Source organism: Oncorhynchus masou, chromosome 28 (genome assembly GCF_036934945.1).
Source record: "Oncorhynchus masou masou isolate Uvic2021 chromosome 28, UVic_Omas_1.1, whole genome shotgun sequence".
Taxonomy (NCBI): Eukaryota; Metazoa; Chordata; class Actinopteri; order Salmoniformes; family Salmonidae; genus Oncorhynchus; species Oncorhynchus masou.
In genome coordinates this window covers 79,221,767-79,241,167 of record NC_088239.1, presented here as the reverse complement: position 1 = coordinate 79,241,167, position 19,401 = coordinate 79,221,767, and the positions used below count along the sequence as shown (strand labels likewise).

General features: G+C 42.7%; 1 protein-coding gene across 3 annotated transcripts in view; it reads right to left on the bottom strand.

Moving 5' to 3' along the window:
* The window catches only part of tln1 (talin 1), a 159,258-nt gene that overhangs the window by 91,396 nt on the left and 48,461 nt on the right, over positions 1–19,401 (bottom strand). For all 3 annotated transcript variants that reach the window (XM_064943510.1, XM_064943509.1, XM_064943511.1), the window contains exons 3-13: positions 17,827–17,989; positions 9,216–9,313; positions 8,365–8,494; positions 7,543–7,698; positions 6,876–7,018; positions 5,327–5,454; positions 5,014–5,074; positions 4,193–4,297; positions 3,776–3,931; positions 2,434–2,535; positions 1,716–1,792 (exon numbers count right to left, since the gene is read on the bottom strand). In XM_064943510.1, coding sequence (XP_064799582.1) covers positions 1,716–1,792; positions 2,434–2,535; positions 3,776–3,931; positions 4,193–4,297; positions 5,014–5,074; positions 5,327–5,454; positions 6,876–7,018; positions 7,543–7,698; positions 8,365–8,494; positions 9,216–9,313; positions 17,827–17,956 — 1,286 coding nt within the window. In that variant the 5' untranslated portion in view covers positions 17,957–17,989. The remainder of the gene's footprint in view (positions 1–1,715; positions 1,793–2,433; positions 2,536–3,775; positions 3,932–4,192; positions 4,298–5,013; positions 5,075–5,326; positions 5,455–6,875; positions 7,019–7,542; positions 7,699–8,364; positions 8,495–9,215; positions 9,314–17,826; positions 17,990–19,401) is intronic.

The following is a 19,401-nucleotide window of genomic DNA, read 5'->3' as shown; positions in this document are numbered from 1 at the left end:
TAGGCTAGATGGACCCACTACACTGGACTCATAGGCTAGATGGACCCACTACACAGAACCCACTATACAAAACCCAAGGCTAGATGGAACCACAGGATAGATGGACCCACTACATAGGACCCATAGGCTAGATGGACCCACAGGCTAGATGGACCCACTACACTGGACCCATAGGCTAGATGGACCCACAGGCAAGATGGACCCACTACATAGGACCCATAGGCTAGATGGACCCACTACACCAGACTCATAGGCTAGATGGACCCACTACATAGGACCTATAGGCTAGATGGACCCACTACATAGGACCTATAGGCTAGATGGACCCACTACATAGGACCTATAGGCTAGATGGACCCACTACATAGGACCTATAGGCTAGATGGACCCACTACATAGGACCTATAGGCTAGATGGACCCACTACACTGGACCCATAGGCTAGATGGACCCACTACACTGGACCCATAGGCTAGATGGACCCACTACACAGGACCCACAGGCAAGATGGACCCACTACACAGGACCCACAGGCAAGATGGACCCACAGGCAAGATGGACCCACTACACAGGACCCACAGGCTAGATAGACCCACTACACAGGACCCATAGGCTAGATGGACCCACAGGCAAGATGGACCCACTATACAAGACCCAAGACTAGATGGAACTACAGGATAGATGGACCCACTATACAAGACCCAAGACTAGATGGAACTACAGGATAGATGGACCCACTACACTGGACCCATAGGCTAGATGGGCCCACTACACAGGACCCACTACACAGGACCCACTACACAGGACCCACAGGCTAGATGGACCCACTACACAGGACCCACAGGCTAGATGGACCCACTACATAGGACCCACAGGCTAGATGGACCCACTACACAGGACCCACAGGCTAGATGGACACACTACACAGGACCCACAGGCTAGATGGACCCACAGGCTAGATGTACCCACTACACAGGACCCACTACACAGGACCCACAGGCTAGATGGACACACTACACAGGACCCACAGGCTAGATGGACCCACTACACTGGACCCACTACACAGGACCCACAGGCTAGATGGACACACTACACAGGACCCACAGGCTAGATGGACCCACTACACTGGACACACTACACAGGACCCACAGGCTAGATGGACCCACTACACAGGATCCACAGGCTAGATGGACCCACTACATAGGACCCACAGGCTAGATGGACCCACTACACAGGACCCATAGGCTAGATGGACCCACAGGATAGATGGACCCACTATACAAGACCCAAGACTAGATGGAACTACAGGCTAGATGGACCCACTACACTGGACCCATAGGCTAGATGGGCCCACTACACTGGACCCATAGGCAAGATGGACCCACTACACAGGACCCACAGGCAAGATGGACCCACTACACAGGACCCACTACACAGGACCCACAGGCTAGATGTACCCACTACACAGGACCCACAGGCTAGATGGACCCACTACACAGAACCCACAGGCTAGATGGACCCACTACACAGGAATACATACATACACAATGATGATGAAAATCTGTAGGGGAGTTATGGATAAAGACTGAGGGAAAGTAAGTACAGTATAGAATCTACTGACGTCAAAACACACACACACACACACAAAGTGAGCAGTCACCAACATGCTGTGACATCACTGGCACACACGGCAGGAAACCGCTGCACTGGACTCACTTTTTGGGTGACACAGAATCCTCCAACATGGTGGACTCCTCATCTCCCTCTAAGCCAAAGTGGTCTTTGCTCTTTTTCTGTTGGAAGGAGACAAGACAGGTTATTGGGGTGATTGATACAGCTCTCTTCATTGAATTAAAAAAAGGGGCAATCTGGAATTTGTACATCCATTTTCTGGCACTTTTAAAGTAATGGATGTATGACCATTGACTCTTGACATATAGAACTTCTAAATGTCTCATGAGCTTCGGTCAACTGTCGTGCCTTTATCAGAAACCATATTATAAGATCATTTTTACTCTATTGTCTGTAAACAATTGTAATCTCACCATTACTGGGTTATGTGATATGGTGTGGAATCTCTAAACTCTAAAATGGCAGTACTCTATGCATACTGTAATGCAGTGCACAGACACATTGAAGAGGCAACACTAGCGTACCCTGAGGTTTTTTGTCAATATGATTTCCATGGTGACCTGGTCATACAGAACTCTTGATTTGCTATCTTGACTGATTACAAGCTCTGGCTACAACCAGGATTTTGTGTTGGTGCATTTGCTCCGCGGTGAAGTTTCCCCTGGGTATAGATCAAGGATCAGCTTTCCCATCCCTCAATCCTAACCTTAAACATTAAATGGGGAAACTGACCCAAGATCAGTGTCTAAGGGCAACTTCACCATACTCCAATGCCTCTATATACTGTGTGACACCGCAGTACCTTTTTCAGAATGATGTCAATGTAGCCAGCGATCAGTTGGGCGATCTGCTCTCCCTCAGTCGTCTGGACAGAGTAGTAACCGTCTTGATAATCGCCAAAGTCCTGGAATACAATTATTATATCTACTGTAACAGGGTGCTCCCTCAATGCATCTCTATGGTTTTTGTTTGAAATGTCAGTGGTCCTATTATATGTGACTAATTCCTTTCCAACTAATCCCATAGAGATGCCTAGAGGGAACACAGCCGTTAAACCACTGAAGGAGACAAAATGACAACTTAATTGTATATACTGTATGCACATTGTAAATCACCGACGCCTGCCATATACCTCCTCCGAGGTACTTGCATAAAAACCTCCAAAGATTGGGTAGTATAGGGCCGTTTTAATAGTTATTACTCCCCTGAAATATAACACTGACGTCACACAATGCATTACCTGCCATTTTGTTGGCATTATAAGCGGCAGAAATGTTCTTTCCAATCCGTAAAAAGTCATCATGGAGCCAGGAAATACTCTCCAGAAAATAAAATAATAACAAGACGGACAAAACGGCCAGTCCCTTTTCTGTAATGGTTTATAACCGACAAAATAACTGACAAGGAAAATGGAGCCTTGTTGTATGTTAATATTTGAAAAATCCTTCAGGGCCTTTTGTTCACTTGTGGGCAAATAAGCAGCGCTAGATGAAAACATGCAATGTGCACCTGCATTCTCCAGCACATGACCAGAATGCAACACTGTTGAATGTTGCTGATCTAGACTCATAAGGTGATGGGTATGTATGACTATACATCTCCATTTGAGTCATTTAGCAGACACACTGCAAAAAAACACATTTTCTATGTTCTATAATAACTTACTTTACATACACATCACAATCTTTTGCAGTGTGTATTCTTCTAAAGTGGTTGTCTACATTTTTTTGTGCTTTTGGTACAAGATGCCTCAAATACTATAGGTAGTAGCATAGTAATAGGAAAAGACAACCCTGTGTTCATATTCCAGTCTAGACAAACTCAAGACAATGAACATTGTGGTTTAGTAAAAAAAATAAAAACTATGACTGAACATAAAGCAACCTAATTCAAACAGCCAGACAATATGTTCCCCTTTATATCAGCTCTATTTGAGCACTGGGTCGTGTTCATTCGGGCACACAACAGAAAATGTTTTAAAAATGGTCAATTAACATTTCTTATAAGTCCAGGTAGTCCCTCCCTGTTTCAGTCAGTTTTTCTTCAGTTTGGCTTCGAATGAACATGACCCTGAATGTCACCCTGTTCCAATGCTGACCAGGCAACCAGAAGATGACCAGGAGGTCAGAGGTCATGGGACTCACCAGGGTGAAGCTCTTGGGCGAGGCAGCCCAGCGTTTGATGTTGGTGAGGTTCCACTCCTGGATCACCTCCTTGGTCTTCTCGTCTACCCGCATGACACACTCCTTGGTGATTCCCAGCAGACGAGGGACCAGCTTGTTCTTACCCTTCATTTTCTCCTGCAAGGACACACACACACACACAAAACACACGCTTACAAGTACTCCAGTACTATGATACCTTAACATTTGAAAAGCTATTGCACATTCCATTCAACCGTCAAAGTCAGTGAGTAGAACTTCAAAAGCTTTGAAAATGTTAAGAGCTTTGATTGGTTAGAAAGAAGATATTCACTGTTGGTTAAGGAGTTGGTTAAGGAGTTGGTTAAGGAGTTGGTTAAGGAGTTGTGGTTGAATGTTATTTTTTCAGTGCCATTGTACCTTTACTAGGAAGAATGACACTCCGTAGGTTTTCAGAGACCGAGCCAGTTTGACGTAGCTGACTTTGGCCTCGATTTCAGTCATGTTTTGGTAGTTTTTGTGTGCCTGTGTGGGAAACAAAAAGAAGACGGATTAAACATCTCAGCCAGTGATACTATAGTGTCACAGTAGAAGTAATGAGAACAGAGCAAGTCGGGACACATTTAAATCAATACGACCAGTTACAGCCATAGCAACAATAAATCTAGTTGGCATACATTGAACTCTACACAGATGGAGACAATGACTATTACTACAAACCAGACGGGGAAACTATTTTTTCAGGTCATGTGTTTTCAGTCTGTGAGAAAAAAAATGTCCCCACCGCAAGGAGCAAGCAGCCCAAATATGACTGGCCTTAAAACGACTCCCCCCATCACACTCACACCCACGCATGTACCCACACACATGCACCCACACAAGCATGCACCCACACACACGCACGCATCCGCACACACATGCATCCGCACACACATGCATGCATCCGCACACACACACGCATGCATACACACACACACGCATGCATCCACACACACACGCATGCATCCACACACACACGCATGCATCCACACACACACGCATGCATCCACACACACACGCATGCATCCACACACACACACGCATGCATCCACACACACACGCATGCATCCACATACACACACACGCATGCATCCACATACACACACACGCATGCATCCACATACACACACACGCATGCATCCACACACACACACACGCATGCATCCACACACACACAAACACACACATCCTCGGGTTCTTACCTGGAAGATTCTTTTCTCCCCTTTGTTCTTGATGTACTCTTTCGGGAGGAACTCTTTCAAACTACAGAAAATAAATAATAAATACATGTAAACACACTTTATTCAAGAAGACAGAAAAATCACTAAGGCAGGCAATATAATTCAGTAGTTCTGACTCAAGTTGGGATTCAAGTGATACTACATCAAAAATGCTCTGTATGTATGTATGCACACAGTGCTGTAAACCGCTTTTGCTAAAAGGCAAATACATCTTTTGTTATATATCGAAAATATTTAAGTATATACATAGCATTATGCAATAAACAGTGCTCACTCTAGAAAGCCTGGTTTGTGCTTGGTCTCGTTGTGGTCACCAAACTGGATCTGACACTGGTATCCGGCAAAGTCGCAGGCCTTCTCGAAGGAGACAGGATGGGAGCCGTTCAAAATGTCATCACGGGCCTGCACAGGGAGAGGAACGGCCCAATGACATTATCCACAAAGACGTTCATTAAGGAAGATCCCAAACAGAGCCAGGAGTAATCCCAGATCAGGAAAATAGATTAAAACACAGAATACTTTGCTGTTCTACATTTTTCCGTAGGCTGGTCCAAGTGACCAGTCTAGGGATCTCCTGCTATCAATGGTCTAAACTCTGTGGTGGGGCACAAACAGGTCTGGGACCAGGCTTATACTTCCCTGAAAAACATCCAAGGATAACATCATCAAATATTATCTTTCTGTGACAATCTAATGCCGTTCTAGCATCAAAATGAATGACGAGAAAATGTACCCATAAATTAACTTTAATGTTGGTCCAAATGTTTCATTGTTTTCATATTACCAGGAGCATGAACTATTGGGAACATTTTGTGATGTACTCTGGCAAAAACCGGTAGAGGCAGGCAAGCAGGCAGGCAGGCAGGCCACATGGGCAGTGCTTGCCTTGGCCTGGGCCCCTGTGTCCAGCTGTGTTTCAACAGGGAAAGGAGAACTCCAAGAACTACTGTCTTTGGCAGGAACACAAAGACTCGAAGTCTTAAGAAAGAATAAGATGAAGCAAGCTTCTGTGAGTGGAAGACCGCAAAAAGTCTCAAAGACAAAAAGGTACACTCCTTCACTGTGTCTGTCTATATGAGACAATCACACACTGAACAACATTTTCTCCTTAAACTTTGGGAGGCGATCTTGGGAGAAGACATCCTACCACCACTATGACATCTGCCACCTCAGGACCTAAAACATGGCTGGCACGTCAATGGGCACCTTGAGCCTGCTGGCCTCCAGCTGTGACTCTCAGCTAGTCTTCCTGACACTGTGCATTTTCACACCAATGGAAATGGATGTTGGTACAGTAACTAAGGGCATGAATAGGAACTTATAATGCAAAGTGTTTCTGACATACTGTATCTTCCATTGACATCAAAGCATGAGTGAAATTGAAGGTTTGAGGTAAATACAATAATCCCAGGTTAGGTCATCCCAGGTTAGGTCATCCCAGGTTAGGTCATCCCAGGTTAGGTCATCCCAGGTTAGGTCATCCCAGGTTAGGTCATCCCAGGTTAGGTCATCCCAGGTTAGGTCATCCCAGGTTAGGTCATCCCAGGTTAGGTCATCCCAGGTTAGGTCATCCCAGGTTAGGTCATCCCAGGTTAATAAGTGTTGGAATGTGATCCATCATTAACACCGACAGGTCTACATGAACCCCTACAAGGAGAACCTTGTTCCCAAAACACTGAACACCCAAACCTCATTCCTGCCTTGGGTTTCTTTCTCAACTCCCGGCAGGATTTGTCCAACAGAGGTCATTCTCTGGTAGGGTCTATAATAACCCTGGATTATTTCTATATAGGAAACTGCCTTCGAAGAGTATCGGTTAGTACCTGGACGTAGAGCAGGTTGAGCTGGACCGGGTCTCGTGAGTCCACGTTCTGGTCGGAGTAGAAGAACTTCCTCCTGAGGAGCAGCATCTCGGTCTCCTCCACACCCTGCTCCCTCAGCGTCCGCCCATGGTCCAGCCAGTTCACTGACAATCACAATCAATACAACTCAATGGGAATCAATACAACTCAATGGGAATCAATACAACTCAATGGGAATCAATACAACTCAATGGGAATCAATACAACTCAAAGTCAGTCACTACAACGTAATGGGAATATATGTTCATCTATGCAAATCATGTCAATAAAACACAGTCAATACCAAAAAAAGTACAACTTTTACGCAACTAAATGTACATTATGTGAGAAAACACAACTTGATGCCAGTCAATCAAAGACCCAAAAATAGAAATTAATCAGCGGTGTCCTAATGGACATTCAAAATGAAGGACAAGCACACACATCAACAGAGAGACTGGTGTCACGTCAAAATGTTCCCAGTGTGAAATACATTTTTACATGACAACTGGCACCATATTGTTCTTGAACGTGACAAGAGACACTTGTCATGGACACTTTTGCGTGCGTGTGTATCGGTGCGTGTGTCTGTGTGCATGTCTGTGTGTGTGTGTGTACGTGCGTCTGTGTGTGCGTCTGTGTGTCTTACACTCGTCATCTGTGTGGAGTTTCTGCTTAAGTTTCTCCATCTTCTTGTCGTCTCTCATCAGAGTCTTGTCCCGTCTTGTCAGAGTCCCCGTCATCTCCTCCTTCTTCTCCTCAACCATGTCGTGCACCAACGAGTACTCGTCATAGTTTGTGATACCTGCCCAAAGAGTGTTGAAATAAAAATGCACTTTTTGGCTCTAACTCATATTGTCTTTCCTATACATTCATTGGAGGAGAAAGTCAGAAGAGATGGGCCTTGGATGTGATTGGGGACATTGCCCTGTTTAAGGTACAGTCTATCGAATGGGACGTTAAAAAAGGATGTCCTGCTTGTCTGTGGTCACTAAAGATCACATGGCACTTATCGTAAGAGTAGAGGTGTTTAGCCCAGTGTTCTAGCTAAATTCCCAAACTGCCCCTCATACCATCATGGACACTAAATCATCCCCAGCTTCCAATTGACCCATCCCCCCCTATCCTCAAATATGTTTTGAGGTGGTGGCAAGGAGAGAGGATGTGAGGAATCAAGGAGAGAGGAATCAAGGAAAGAGCCTTTGTTTTAGCTGGAAATCTGACTAGTTGAACAAGTGGCAAATCATCAAGCAGTAACATTAGACTTCTATGAGTTGACCCTTTACTCATGATGACTCGATAACGCTACCATTACAATGACACGAGAGATAAGTTATGCAACTGTTAATGCATGTTTCCGTCAACTGACTTGTCAGCCCAATTCACCAATTACCGCTAGTCAACTAACCTACGTTACATTTTGTGCCATGACCTATAATAAACGTGCCCATCTCGAAACCATTAAACTGACCTATCCTGGCACAGATGGTCATAAGCATGTCACTGACGATCTTGGAGTCGTCCACCATGACGGTTTTCACTGTCCCGTCCAGCATGCGGATCTTCAAGGGCCTCTGCTTCTTCTTGTACTCCAGAGTGTCCTGATAAAAAATATCACCCAATGAGAACAATATTATTTAAAATACATATTTTTGAAGTGTTTCGCTCAGAGGGCACATTAATATGTATTAGACGTGTTAATTATAAACCCCATTCACAATCATTAGACGATACTTCAGATAGCTAGCTAGCTAGCTAGCTACATCCCTCGTAGAACTGTTAGCGTCATAATATTACATTTAGCAGAAGCTTTCATCCAAAGCCACCTACAGTCATGTATGTATGAATTGTTCACGCTTGGCTGCTTTTGGGAATCGAACCCACTATTATGGAGTTGCAAGTGCCATGCCCTTCCAACTGAGGACAACCATGTGGATATTATCATTAGTATCATCATACCAATGTTCAGACTGACTGACTATACAGTATGTCCCAACTTATGTTGAAGAAAGATCTGGGCGTTTTTGTGATTGATATGCATTACAGTGTCAAATACAGCACGTTCGGACAAGTTTAGGGTTCAGGCTTTCAAACCCAGTCGTCACTGGTGCAGCTTTACCACGGAGTCGACAACAAATAGGTAACAGAAACAAAGACGATTTTTATCACTGACAACAGTTGTTGGCGACGTCTCCGTAAGATGTTGTGGAAGGTGCTGCCGATATTTCTCAAAAGATCCCTATAGCTCTTTCCTGACCACCTCAACTTCATGAGCACAGATCTAAAAAGCACTTGAACAGGGAGACCAACTGACTCACTCACCCCATTCCTCAGCATGTAGTAGTCCAGGGCCTTGCCTGCCTCCAGCCAGATGCCTTTCTTGGGGTCCTCATCGGACAGGAACAGCCCATAGTCATTGGCTGGAAGAGAAATTAGAGAAAGGGTATTAGAGATTGAGGAGGAGGCTTGAGAGGGATTTGGAGAGGGGGTTTGGGGGGGATTTTCTGGTTGTGTGTGTAAGTGATACGATCTGAAGGTGTTTCTTTCCCTGGATTGAGTGAGTCAAAGGGTCTCATCTTGGATTAGTTAACGTAATTCCAACATATAGAACAAATGCTGTGTGGATTAAAAGCGTTCTTATCAGTGCATTTTTTTTATTTTTATTTTTTTTACTAGGCAAGTCAGTTAAGAACAAATTCTTATTTTCAATGACGGCCTAGGAACAGTGGGTTAACTGCCTGTTCAGGGGCAGAACGACAGATTTGTACCTGGTCAGCTCGGGGATTTGAACTTGCAACCTTTTGGTTACATGTCCAACGCTCTAACTACCAGACTACACTGCCGCATAAAGTCAGCTGGAAACAAACTAGAAGGTAACACGTCAACAAGTGACAGGAAACTGTGCCACCATACGGAAAACAGCTGGACTGTTTCTACTGGTTTAGTTTTTTAAACAACTAATTGACCAACGTTGGTTAAATTATCTGAATTACATTTTGTTCGTTTTTTTCTTCTGTGAACTCAAGGCGCAGTTTCCCCAGAGCTATCGAGTGCATTTGATGCGCAATGTAAATACGTGATCAATATACACTGCATTTGGAAAGTATAACAAAGTGAAAAAAGGTTTTTCGAAATTTACAAATATAAAAAAATGAAATACCTTATTTACATTACTATTCAGATCCTTTGCTATGACACCCGAAATTGAGCTCAGCTGCATCCTGTTTCCATTGATCATCCTTGAGAAGTTTCTACAACTTTGAGTCCACCTGTGGTAGATTCAATTGATTGGACATGATGTGGAATGGCACACACATGTCTATATAAGGTCCCACAGTTGACAGTGGATGTCAGAGCAAAAACCAAGCCATGAGGTCGAAGGAATTGTCTGTAGAGCTCAGAGACAGGATTGTGTCGAGGCACAGATCTGTGGAAGGGTACCAAAAACCTTTTTTTGGTTTGTCATTATGGGGTATTGTGTGAAGATTGATGAGGAGAAAAAACAATTTATTACATTTTAGAATATGGCTGTGAAAACAGTTTAGGGGTCTGAATAATTTCAGAACGCACTGTACAGTAATGGTCAAAAGTTTGGACACCTACTCATTCAAGGGGTTTTCTTAATTTTATTATTTTCTACATTGTAGAATAATAGTGAAGACATCACACATATGGAATCATGTAGTAACCAAAAAAATATATCTATATTTGAGATTCTTCAAAGTAGCCACCCTTTGCCTGTATGATAGCTTTGTGCACTTGGCATTCTCTCAACCAGATTCAACTGGAATGCTTTTCCAACAGTCTTGAAGGAGTTCCCACATATCCTGAGCACTTGTTGGCTGCTTTTCCTTCACTCTGCGGTCCAACTCATCCCAAACCATCTCAATTGGGTTGAGGTTGGGTGATTGTGGAGGCCAGGTCATCTGACGCAGCACTCCATCACTCTCCTTCTTGGTCAAATAGCCCTTACACAGCCTGGAGGTGTGTTGGGTCATTGTCCTATTGAAAAACAAATGATAGCACAAACCAGATGGGATGGCGTATCGCTGCAGAATGCTGTAGTAGCCATGCTGGTTAAGTTTGCCTTGAATTCTAAATAAATCACAGACAGTGTCACCAGCAAAGCACACCCACACCTCCTCCTTCATGCTTCACGGTGGGAACTACACGAGGAGATCCGCTCACCTACACTGCGTCTCACAAAGACACAGCGGTTGGAACCAAAAATCTCAAATTTGGACTCCAGACCAAAGGACAGATTTCTACCGGTCTAATGTCCATTGCTCATGTTTGTTGGCCCAAGCATGTATCTTCCTCTTATTGTTGCCCTTTAGTAGTGGTTTCTTTGCAGCAATTCGAAAATGAAGGCCTGATTCACACAATCTCCTCTGAACAGTTGATGTTGAAATGTGTCTGTTACTTGAACCCTGTGTGAAGCATTTATTTGGGCTGCAATCTGAGGTGCAGTTAACTCTAATGAATCCTCTGCAGCCGAGGTAACTCCGAGTCTTCCTTTCCTGTGGCGGTCCTCAAGAGAGCCAGCTTCATCATAGCGCTTGATGGTTTTTGCATCTGCACTTGAAGAAACTTTCAAAGTTCTTGAAATGTTCCCTATTGACTGACCTTCATGTCTTAAAGCAATGATGGACTGTCATTTCTCTTTGCTTATTTGAGCTGTTCTTGCCATAATAGGGCTATCTCTGTATACCACCCCTACCTTATCACAACACAACTGATTGGTTCAAACACATTAAGAAGGAAAGCAATTGCACAAATTAACAACGCACACCTGTTAATTGAAATGCATTCCAGGTGACAACCTCATGAAGCTGGTTGAGAGAATGTGAAGAGTGTGCAAAGCTGTCAAAGGCAAAGGGTGGCTACTGTGAAGAAACTGAAATATAAAATATATTTTGATTCGTTTAACACTTTTTTGGTTTCTTCATGATGTCAAATGTGTTATTTCATAGTTTTGATGTCTTCACTATTATTCTATAACGTAGATAATAGTAAAAATAAAGAAAAACACTGGAATGAGTGGGAGCGTGTCCAAACCTTTGACTGGTACTGTAAATATGTAAATACATGATCTAAGTGATTGAATACCAACTATCAGCAGTCAACAACTGAAATATTTTAATAAAGTAATATGAATAAATGATGGTTAATAAGTGATAATCAGTAATGGACAGTCACTACCATCATGGGACTTTTATTCATTGTTTTATTCTGTGTTGTTACAGAACTCAACCCACATAATGCATTGTGCATTTCATTTATTACTTTTTAAAATTAATTATGGAAACCAAAAACAGCGATTCCTTCTCAATAAATCGAACCAAAACCGAACCAACCTCAAAAAGGAAAAATTGCTCAGCACTAACTGGATTATAGCAAAGTTTCAAAACGGTACTTCCTGTCCTCTAGTGCCTGAAAGGTGCCTAGCTAGCACAGCTTGCCAGGGCTAAAGGAATCTGGCCATTTAAGACACTGAACATTCCATATTAGCTGTTGATGTTGGCCAAGACACGTCTCTCCCTCTTTCTTTCTTTCTCTCTCGCTCCCAAAGTGGAAAATTACTCACAGGTTGAGACAGGGAAGCGAGTCTGTCTACTGCAGTCAGAGAAAATCACTTACGTAACAGCACAAAGCTTCGTACGTAACCCCTAACCGAGGCACATTGGAAAGCAGAGAAGGAGAGGTTCCTTTCAATAAGGGACGCAGTTGTCTTTGTTACACTCAATTTGAGACATTTCTGGGCTTCCTGAAGATATTTTTTTCTCACAACAGTTTTTTTTTTTCACTGAACCAAAAGGTATTTTTTTGGCCTGAAACTGATGTCAACAAAGAAGTCTAAAAACCGACAGTGATAATATTTTTGAATTCCAACCAGTCTGCATCATTAAGCTGTTATGGCAATAAAATGATGAGATGGGGATTAAGGAATTTTGAAAGAGGAAGGGGGAATTTTGGAGAAGAATGGAGGGGAATCTTGAAATAGAGGGAGGGGGAATATTGAAGAAGAATGAGGGACTCTTGGAGAAGAATGACAAAATCTTGGACCATTAAATATGCAAAAGGGAGAATTCTCCAGTCTCCAGATCCTTGGATCACTGAAATATCCTCCTTCTCATATCAACACTGCATCTGCTCAGCAGTCATACATGGAAATATTAACATGGAAAGGTTGAGCAGGCCATAATGACACTCAGTAAAAGTCATCAACCCTTCAAGACCTCAGAGAAATCAACTTCATGGCAAGTATTCAATGAGAAGACAACGAATGGCTGGAATGAACACAGAAATGTTAGTATGAGGAAAGATGGGAGTGGAGGCATGAAATCGTTTGCTTTCACAATGTTTGCTGCAATTGCTTAGTTGCATCCCAATTGACATGATTCCCTATGTAGTGCACTACTTTTGGCCAGAGCTCATAGGGCTCCCATAGGACTCTAGTCAAAATGTAGTGCACTACATAGGGAATAGGGTGTAATTTAGAATGCGTCCCATTTGGATTACTGCAGAGTTTCAAGAGATGGGGGATGAAATCTACACAGTTACATGTCGGAATATTTTTTGGGGACGATATATCGTATCACTTTTGGCAGTATTGCAATATTATTTTTGCACTTGTTTTCTGTACCTGCATCAAAATTCCAGTATTTTTCCTTCACAGCTTGTGCTCTATCTTCTTTTTAATAGGGAACACTATTTCCATGACTGATGAACTGGTTCTCTCTCGTCTCTCTGACATACAGTTGAAGTCGGAAGTTTACATACACTTAGGTTGGAGTCATTAAAACTTGTTTTTCAACTCCTCCAAAAATGTCTTGTTAACAAACTATAGTTTTGGCAAGTCGGTTAGGATATCTACTTTGTGCATGACAAGTAATTTTTCCAACAATTGTTTACAGACAGATTATTTCACTTAAAATGTATTTTATCACAATTCCAGTGGGTCAGAAGTTTACATAACTTGCCTGTGCCTTTAAACAGCCTGGTAAATTCCAGAAAATGATGTCATGGCTTTAGAAGCTTCTGATAGGCAAATTGGCATCATTCGAGTCATTTGCAGGTGTCCCTGTGGATGTATTTCAAGGCCGACCTTCAAAATCAGTGCCTCTTTGCTTGACATTGTGAGAAAGTCAATAGAAGTCAGCCAAGACCTCAGAAAATCATTGCAGACCTCCACAAGTCTGGTTCATCCTTGGGAGCAATTCCCAAATGCCTGAAGATACCACATTCATCTGTACAAACAATAGTACGCAAATATAAACACCATGGAATCACGCAGCCGTCATACCGCTCAGGAAGGAGACACGTTCTGTCTCCTAGAGATGAACGTTCTCTGGTGCGAAAAGTGCAATTCAAATCCAGAACAACAGCCTTGTGAAGATGGTGGAGGAAACAGGTACAAAAGTATTTATATCCACAGTAAAACGAGACCTATATCGACATAATCTGAAAGGCCGCTCAGCAAGGAAGAAGCTACTGCTCCAAAACCGCCATAAAAAAAACCCAGACTATGATTTGCAACTGCACATGAGGACAAAGATCCTCTGGTCTGATGAAACAAAAATAGAACTGTTTGGCCATAATGACCATTGTTATGTTTGGAGGAAAAAGGGGGAGGCCTGCAAGCCGAAGAACACCATCCCAACCATGAAGCACGGGGGTGGCAGCATCATGTTGTGGGGGTGCTTTGCTGCAGGAGGGACTGGTGCACTTCACAAAATACAGTGCCTTGCGAAAGTATTCGGCCCCCTTGAACTTTGCGACCTTTTGCCACATCTCTGGATAAGAGCGTCTGCCAAATGACTTAAATGTAAATGTAAATTTCAGGCTTCAAACATACAGTTTTATATCTTTATGTTTTTGTGAAGAATCAACAACAAGTGGGACACAATCATGAAGTGGAACGACATTTATTGGATATTTCAAACTTTTTTAACAAATCAATAACTGAATAATTGGGCGTGCAAAATTATTCAGCCCCCTTAAGTTAACTTTGTAGCGCCACCTTTTGCTGCGATTACAACTGTAAGTCGCTTGGGGTATGTCTCTATCAGTTTTGCACATTGAGAGACTGACATTTTTTCCCATTCCTCCTTGCAAAACAGCTTGAGCTCAGTGAGGTTGGATGGAGAGCATTTGTGAACAGCAGTTTTCAGTTCTTTCCACAGATTCTCGATTGGATTCAGGTCTGGACTTTGACTTGGCCATTCTAACACTTGGATGTGTTTATTTTTGAACCATTCCATTGTAGATTTTGCTTTATGTTTTGGATCATTGTCTTGTTGGAAGACAAATCTCCGTCCCAGTCTCAGGTCTTTTGCAGACTCCATCAGGTTTTCTTCCAGAATGTTCCTGTATTTGGCTCCATCCATCTTCCCATCAATTTTATCCATCTTCCCTGTCCCTGCTGAAGAAAAGCAGGCCCAAACCATGATGCTGCCACCACCATGTTTGACAGTGGGGATGGTGTTCAGGGTGATGAGCTGTGTTGCTTTTACGCCAAACATAACGTTTTGCATTGTTGCCAAAAAGTTCAATTTTAGTTTCATCTGACCAGAGCACCTTCTTCCACATGTTTGGTGTGTCTCCCAGGTGGCTTGTGGCAAACCTTAAACAACACTTTTTATGGATATCTTTAAGAAATGGCTTTCTTCTTGCCACTCTTCTATAAAGGCCAGATTTGTGCAATATACGACTGATTGTTGTCCTATGAACAGTCTCCCACCTCAGCTGTAGATCTCTCCAGTTCATCCAGAGTGATCATGGGCCTCTTGACTGCATCTCTGATCAGTCTTCTCCTTGTATGAGCTGAAAGTTTAGAGGGACGGCCAGGTCTTGGTAGATTTGCTGTGGTCTGATACTCCTTCCATTTCAATATTATCGCTTGCACAGTGCTCCTTGGGATGTTTAAAGCTTGGGAAATCTTTTTTGTATCCAAATCCGGCTTTCAACTTCTTCACAACAGTATCTCGGACCTGCCTGGTGTGTTCCTTGTTCTTCATGATGCTCTCTGCGCTTTTAACGGACCTCTGAGACTATCACAGTGCAGGTGCATTTATACGGAGACTTGATTACACACAGGTGGATTGTATTTATCATCATTAGTAATTTAGGTCAACATTGGATCATTCAGAGATCCTCACTGAACTTCTGGAGAGAGTTTGCTGCACTGAAAGTAAAGGGGCTGAATAATTTTGCACTGCCAATTTTTCAGTTTTTGATTTGTTAAAAAAGTTTGAAATATCCAATAAATGTCGTTCCACTTCATGATTGTGTCGCACTTGTTGTTGATTCTTCACAAAAAAATAGTTTTATATCTTTATGTTTGAAGCCTGAAATGTGGCAAAAGGTCGCAAAGTTCAAGGGGGCCGAATACTTTCGCAAGGCACTGTAGATGGCATCATGAGGTAGGACAATTATGTGGATATATTGAAGAAACATATCAAGACATCAGTCAGTAAGTTAAAGCTTGGTCGCAAATGAGTCTTCCAAATGGACAATGACCCCAAGCATACTTCCAAAGTTGTGGCAAAATGGCTTAAGGCAACCAAGTCAAGGTATTGGAGTGGCCATCACAAAGCCCTGACCTCAATCCTATTGAAAATGTGTGGGCAGAACTGAAAAAGTGTGTGCAAGTAAGGAGGCCTACATACCTTTCTCAGTTAAACCAGCTCTGTCAGGAAGAATGGGCAAAAAAATTCACCCAACTTATTGTGGGAAGCTTGTGGAAGGCTACCCGAAATGTTTGACCCAAATTAAACAATTTAAAGGCAATGCTACCAAATTCTAATTGAGTGAATGTAAACTTCTGACCCACTGGGAATGTGATGAAATAAATAAAATATTAAAATCAATCATTCTCTCTATTATTATTCTGACATTTCACATTCTTAAAATAAAGTGGTGATCCTAACTGACCTAAGACAGGGAATTTGTACTTGGATTAAATGTCAGGAAGTGTGAAAAACTAAGTTTAAATGTATTTGGCTAAGGTGTATTTAAACTGTATGTTGAGCAATATGTTTGGTTATAAGATATAAAAAGCAATATGGTTGGTTATAAAAAATAACTTTGAATCGCAAATACAAATCTCAGCATCAAAACGCAATACATATAGACTCATAAGAATCGCAAAACATATTGTACATGGTGAGGTCCCTGGCAATTCCTTGCCCTACAAGAGACACAGTTATCATCTCTTTGAATTTCCTGTTGTCATATTGGGTGTTATTAAAGACAGCTGCTCAAGTCTGTAATAGATAGTTCCCTGTCAGTTTTGGTTTAGTGAGAAGTGCTGGTCTGTTGGCCTGTGCTACAGCAGATTGCTTGTTTCTGGATCCCTTCTGCATACATCATTCCTATCTAATCTCCTGTTGTCAAATGAGTGATTTTGAAAGACAGAGGCTCTAGTTTGTCAACATCCCAGGAAGCTGCACTGGACTGATAAACTGAACAGCTTCGCATTGGGTTATACACTATTGGCCCATTTCAGACTGGTGATACCTACGCCTGCACTCATTTGCATTTGACAGTGACGATAATGTTTTAGACAAGAGTGAAATTATTCCTGGATTTTAATTAAACTTCAATTTAAGTTTGAGTCGCACATAATGGCCATGTAATCACAATTTAAATTGATATTAGTTAAACAAAATATTTAGTTCTTCACAGACAAAATTATTCTTGGTGAACTTTAAATGACCTGTAAGAAAAACAACAACACCTAGAACGTGGTGTAGGCATAGACATGACTAAAATTACAGGCGCGTGTGTCGGTGGTGTGTGTGTTACGATCAAAACTATATGTGTATAAGGGTGTGTATCGGCATGGTGTGTGTTTGTGTCCGAGTTCTGTGTGTGTGTGTATCGGCATGGTGTGTGTTTGTGTCCGAGTTCTGTGTGTGTGTGTACTCACGCTGGCCCAGCTGTGCCTCGGGAACTCTTTCCCTGATCATTCGACAGGCGTCGTACACCATGGTGGAGGGCTCAAACTGCATGGTCTTCACCACGTTCCCCACGCCAATCTTCAGTGACAGGGCCACCATGACTGCCGCTCTCCGTTTCCACCTCCGTTACACCTGCAGGGACAGCAGGGGACACACACAGAACAGGGGGTTAAAGGTTAAAAGACAACACCATACATGAAGCATTACAGAATTATTGTTTTTAACTTTGGGAAACACAAGACGGAACTCTCATTTCACCATTATCCATCCTCCTGTTAACTAGTGAGCGCTCCTTTCACCATTATCCATCCTCCTGTTAACTAGTGAGCGCTCCTTTCACCATTATCCATCCTCCTGTTAACTAGTGAACTCTCCTTTCACCATTATCCATCCTCCTGTTAACTAGTGAGCTCTCATTTCACCATTATCCATCCTCCTGTTAACTAGTGAGCTCTCATTTCACCATTATCCATCCTCCTGTTAACTAGTGAGCTCTCATTTCACCATTATCCATCCTCATGTTAACTAGTGAGCTCTCCTTTCACCATTATCCATCCTCATGTTAACTAGTGAGCTCTCATTTCACCATTATCCATCCTCATGTTAACTAGTGAGCTCTCATTTTACCATTATCCATCCTCATGTTAACTAGTGAGCTCTCATTTCACCATTATCCATCCTCATGTTAACTAGTGAGCTCTCATTTCACTATTAACCCTCCTGTTCACGAGGAAGAGAGTGAGAGACTGGTGTTTCACTATTAACCCTCCTCCTGTTCACTAGGAAGAGAGTGGGAGACTGGTGTTTCACTATTAACCCTCCTCCTGTTCACTAGGAAGAGAATGGGAGACTGGTGTTTCACTATTAACCCTCCTCCTGTTCACGAGGAAGAGAGTGGGAGACTGGTGTTTCACTATTAACCCTCCTCCTGTTCACTAGGAAGAGAATGGGAGACTGGTGTTTCACTATTAACCCTCCTCCTGTTCACGAGGAAGATAATGGGAGACTGGTGTTTCACTATTAACCCTCCTCCTGTTCACTAGGAAGAGAATGGGAGACTGGTGTTTCACTATTAACCCTCCTTCCGGCATGTAGTTCCTCCTCTCTGAGGGGACTTTACACGAGTTGCAGTTTCAGTCTAAAAGGGGCTTTAGTAGAAAAGAAGAACTGTCTCAGGGACAGAAACCAGTACATGGAAATATCTAGTGGACACTGAATTGGGAACCTCTGAAAATAGCATCAACAGAACATCTGTGGCTTGACCGATTATTACGTCAATTGAGGAATCAAAAGCAGTACCATACTAAATGAAAGAAGACATTTAATACCAATAGGGAAAAACAACTCCATTTGCTTTGAAAAATATCCCTCAAAACAATCTCAGAATTTAGGGGAAGGTGTTGAAAGTTAAAGTTCCGAGGGTAAATCTATTTGGGTTGCCTAGCAACGTGCAGTGATGTGAGGGCGCCTGTAGCTAAAGAGGGATTTCAAATCAGCCTTTCCTAATACACAGGGAGGAGGGGTATGTGATCAGACTTCTCCAG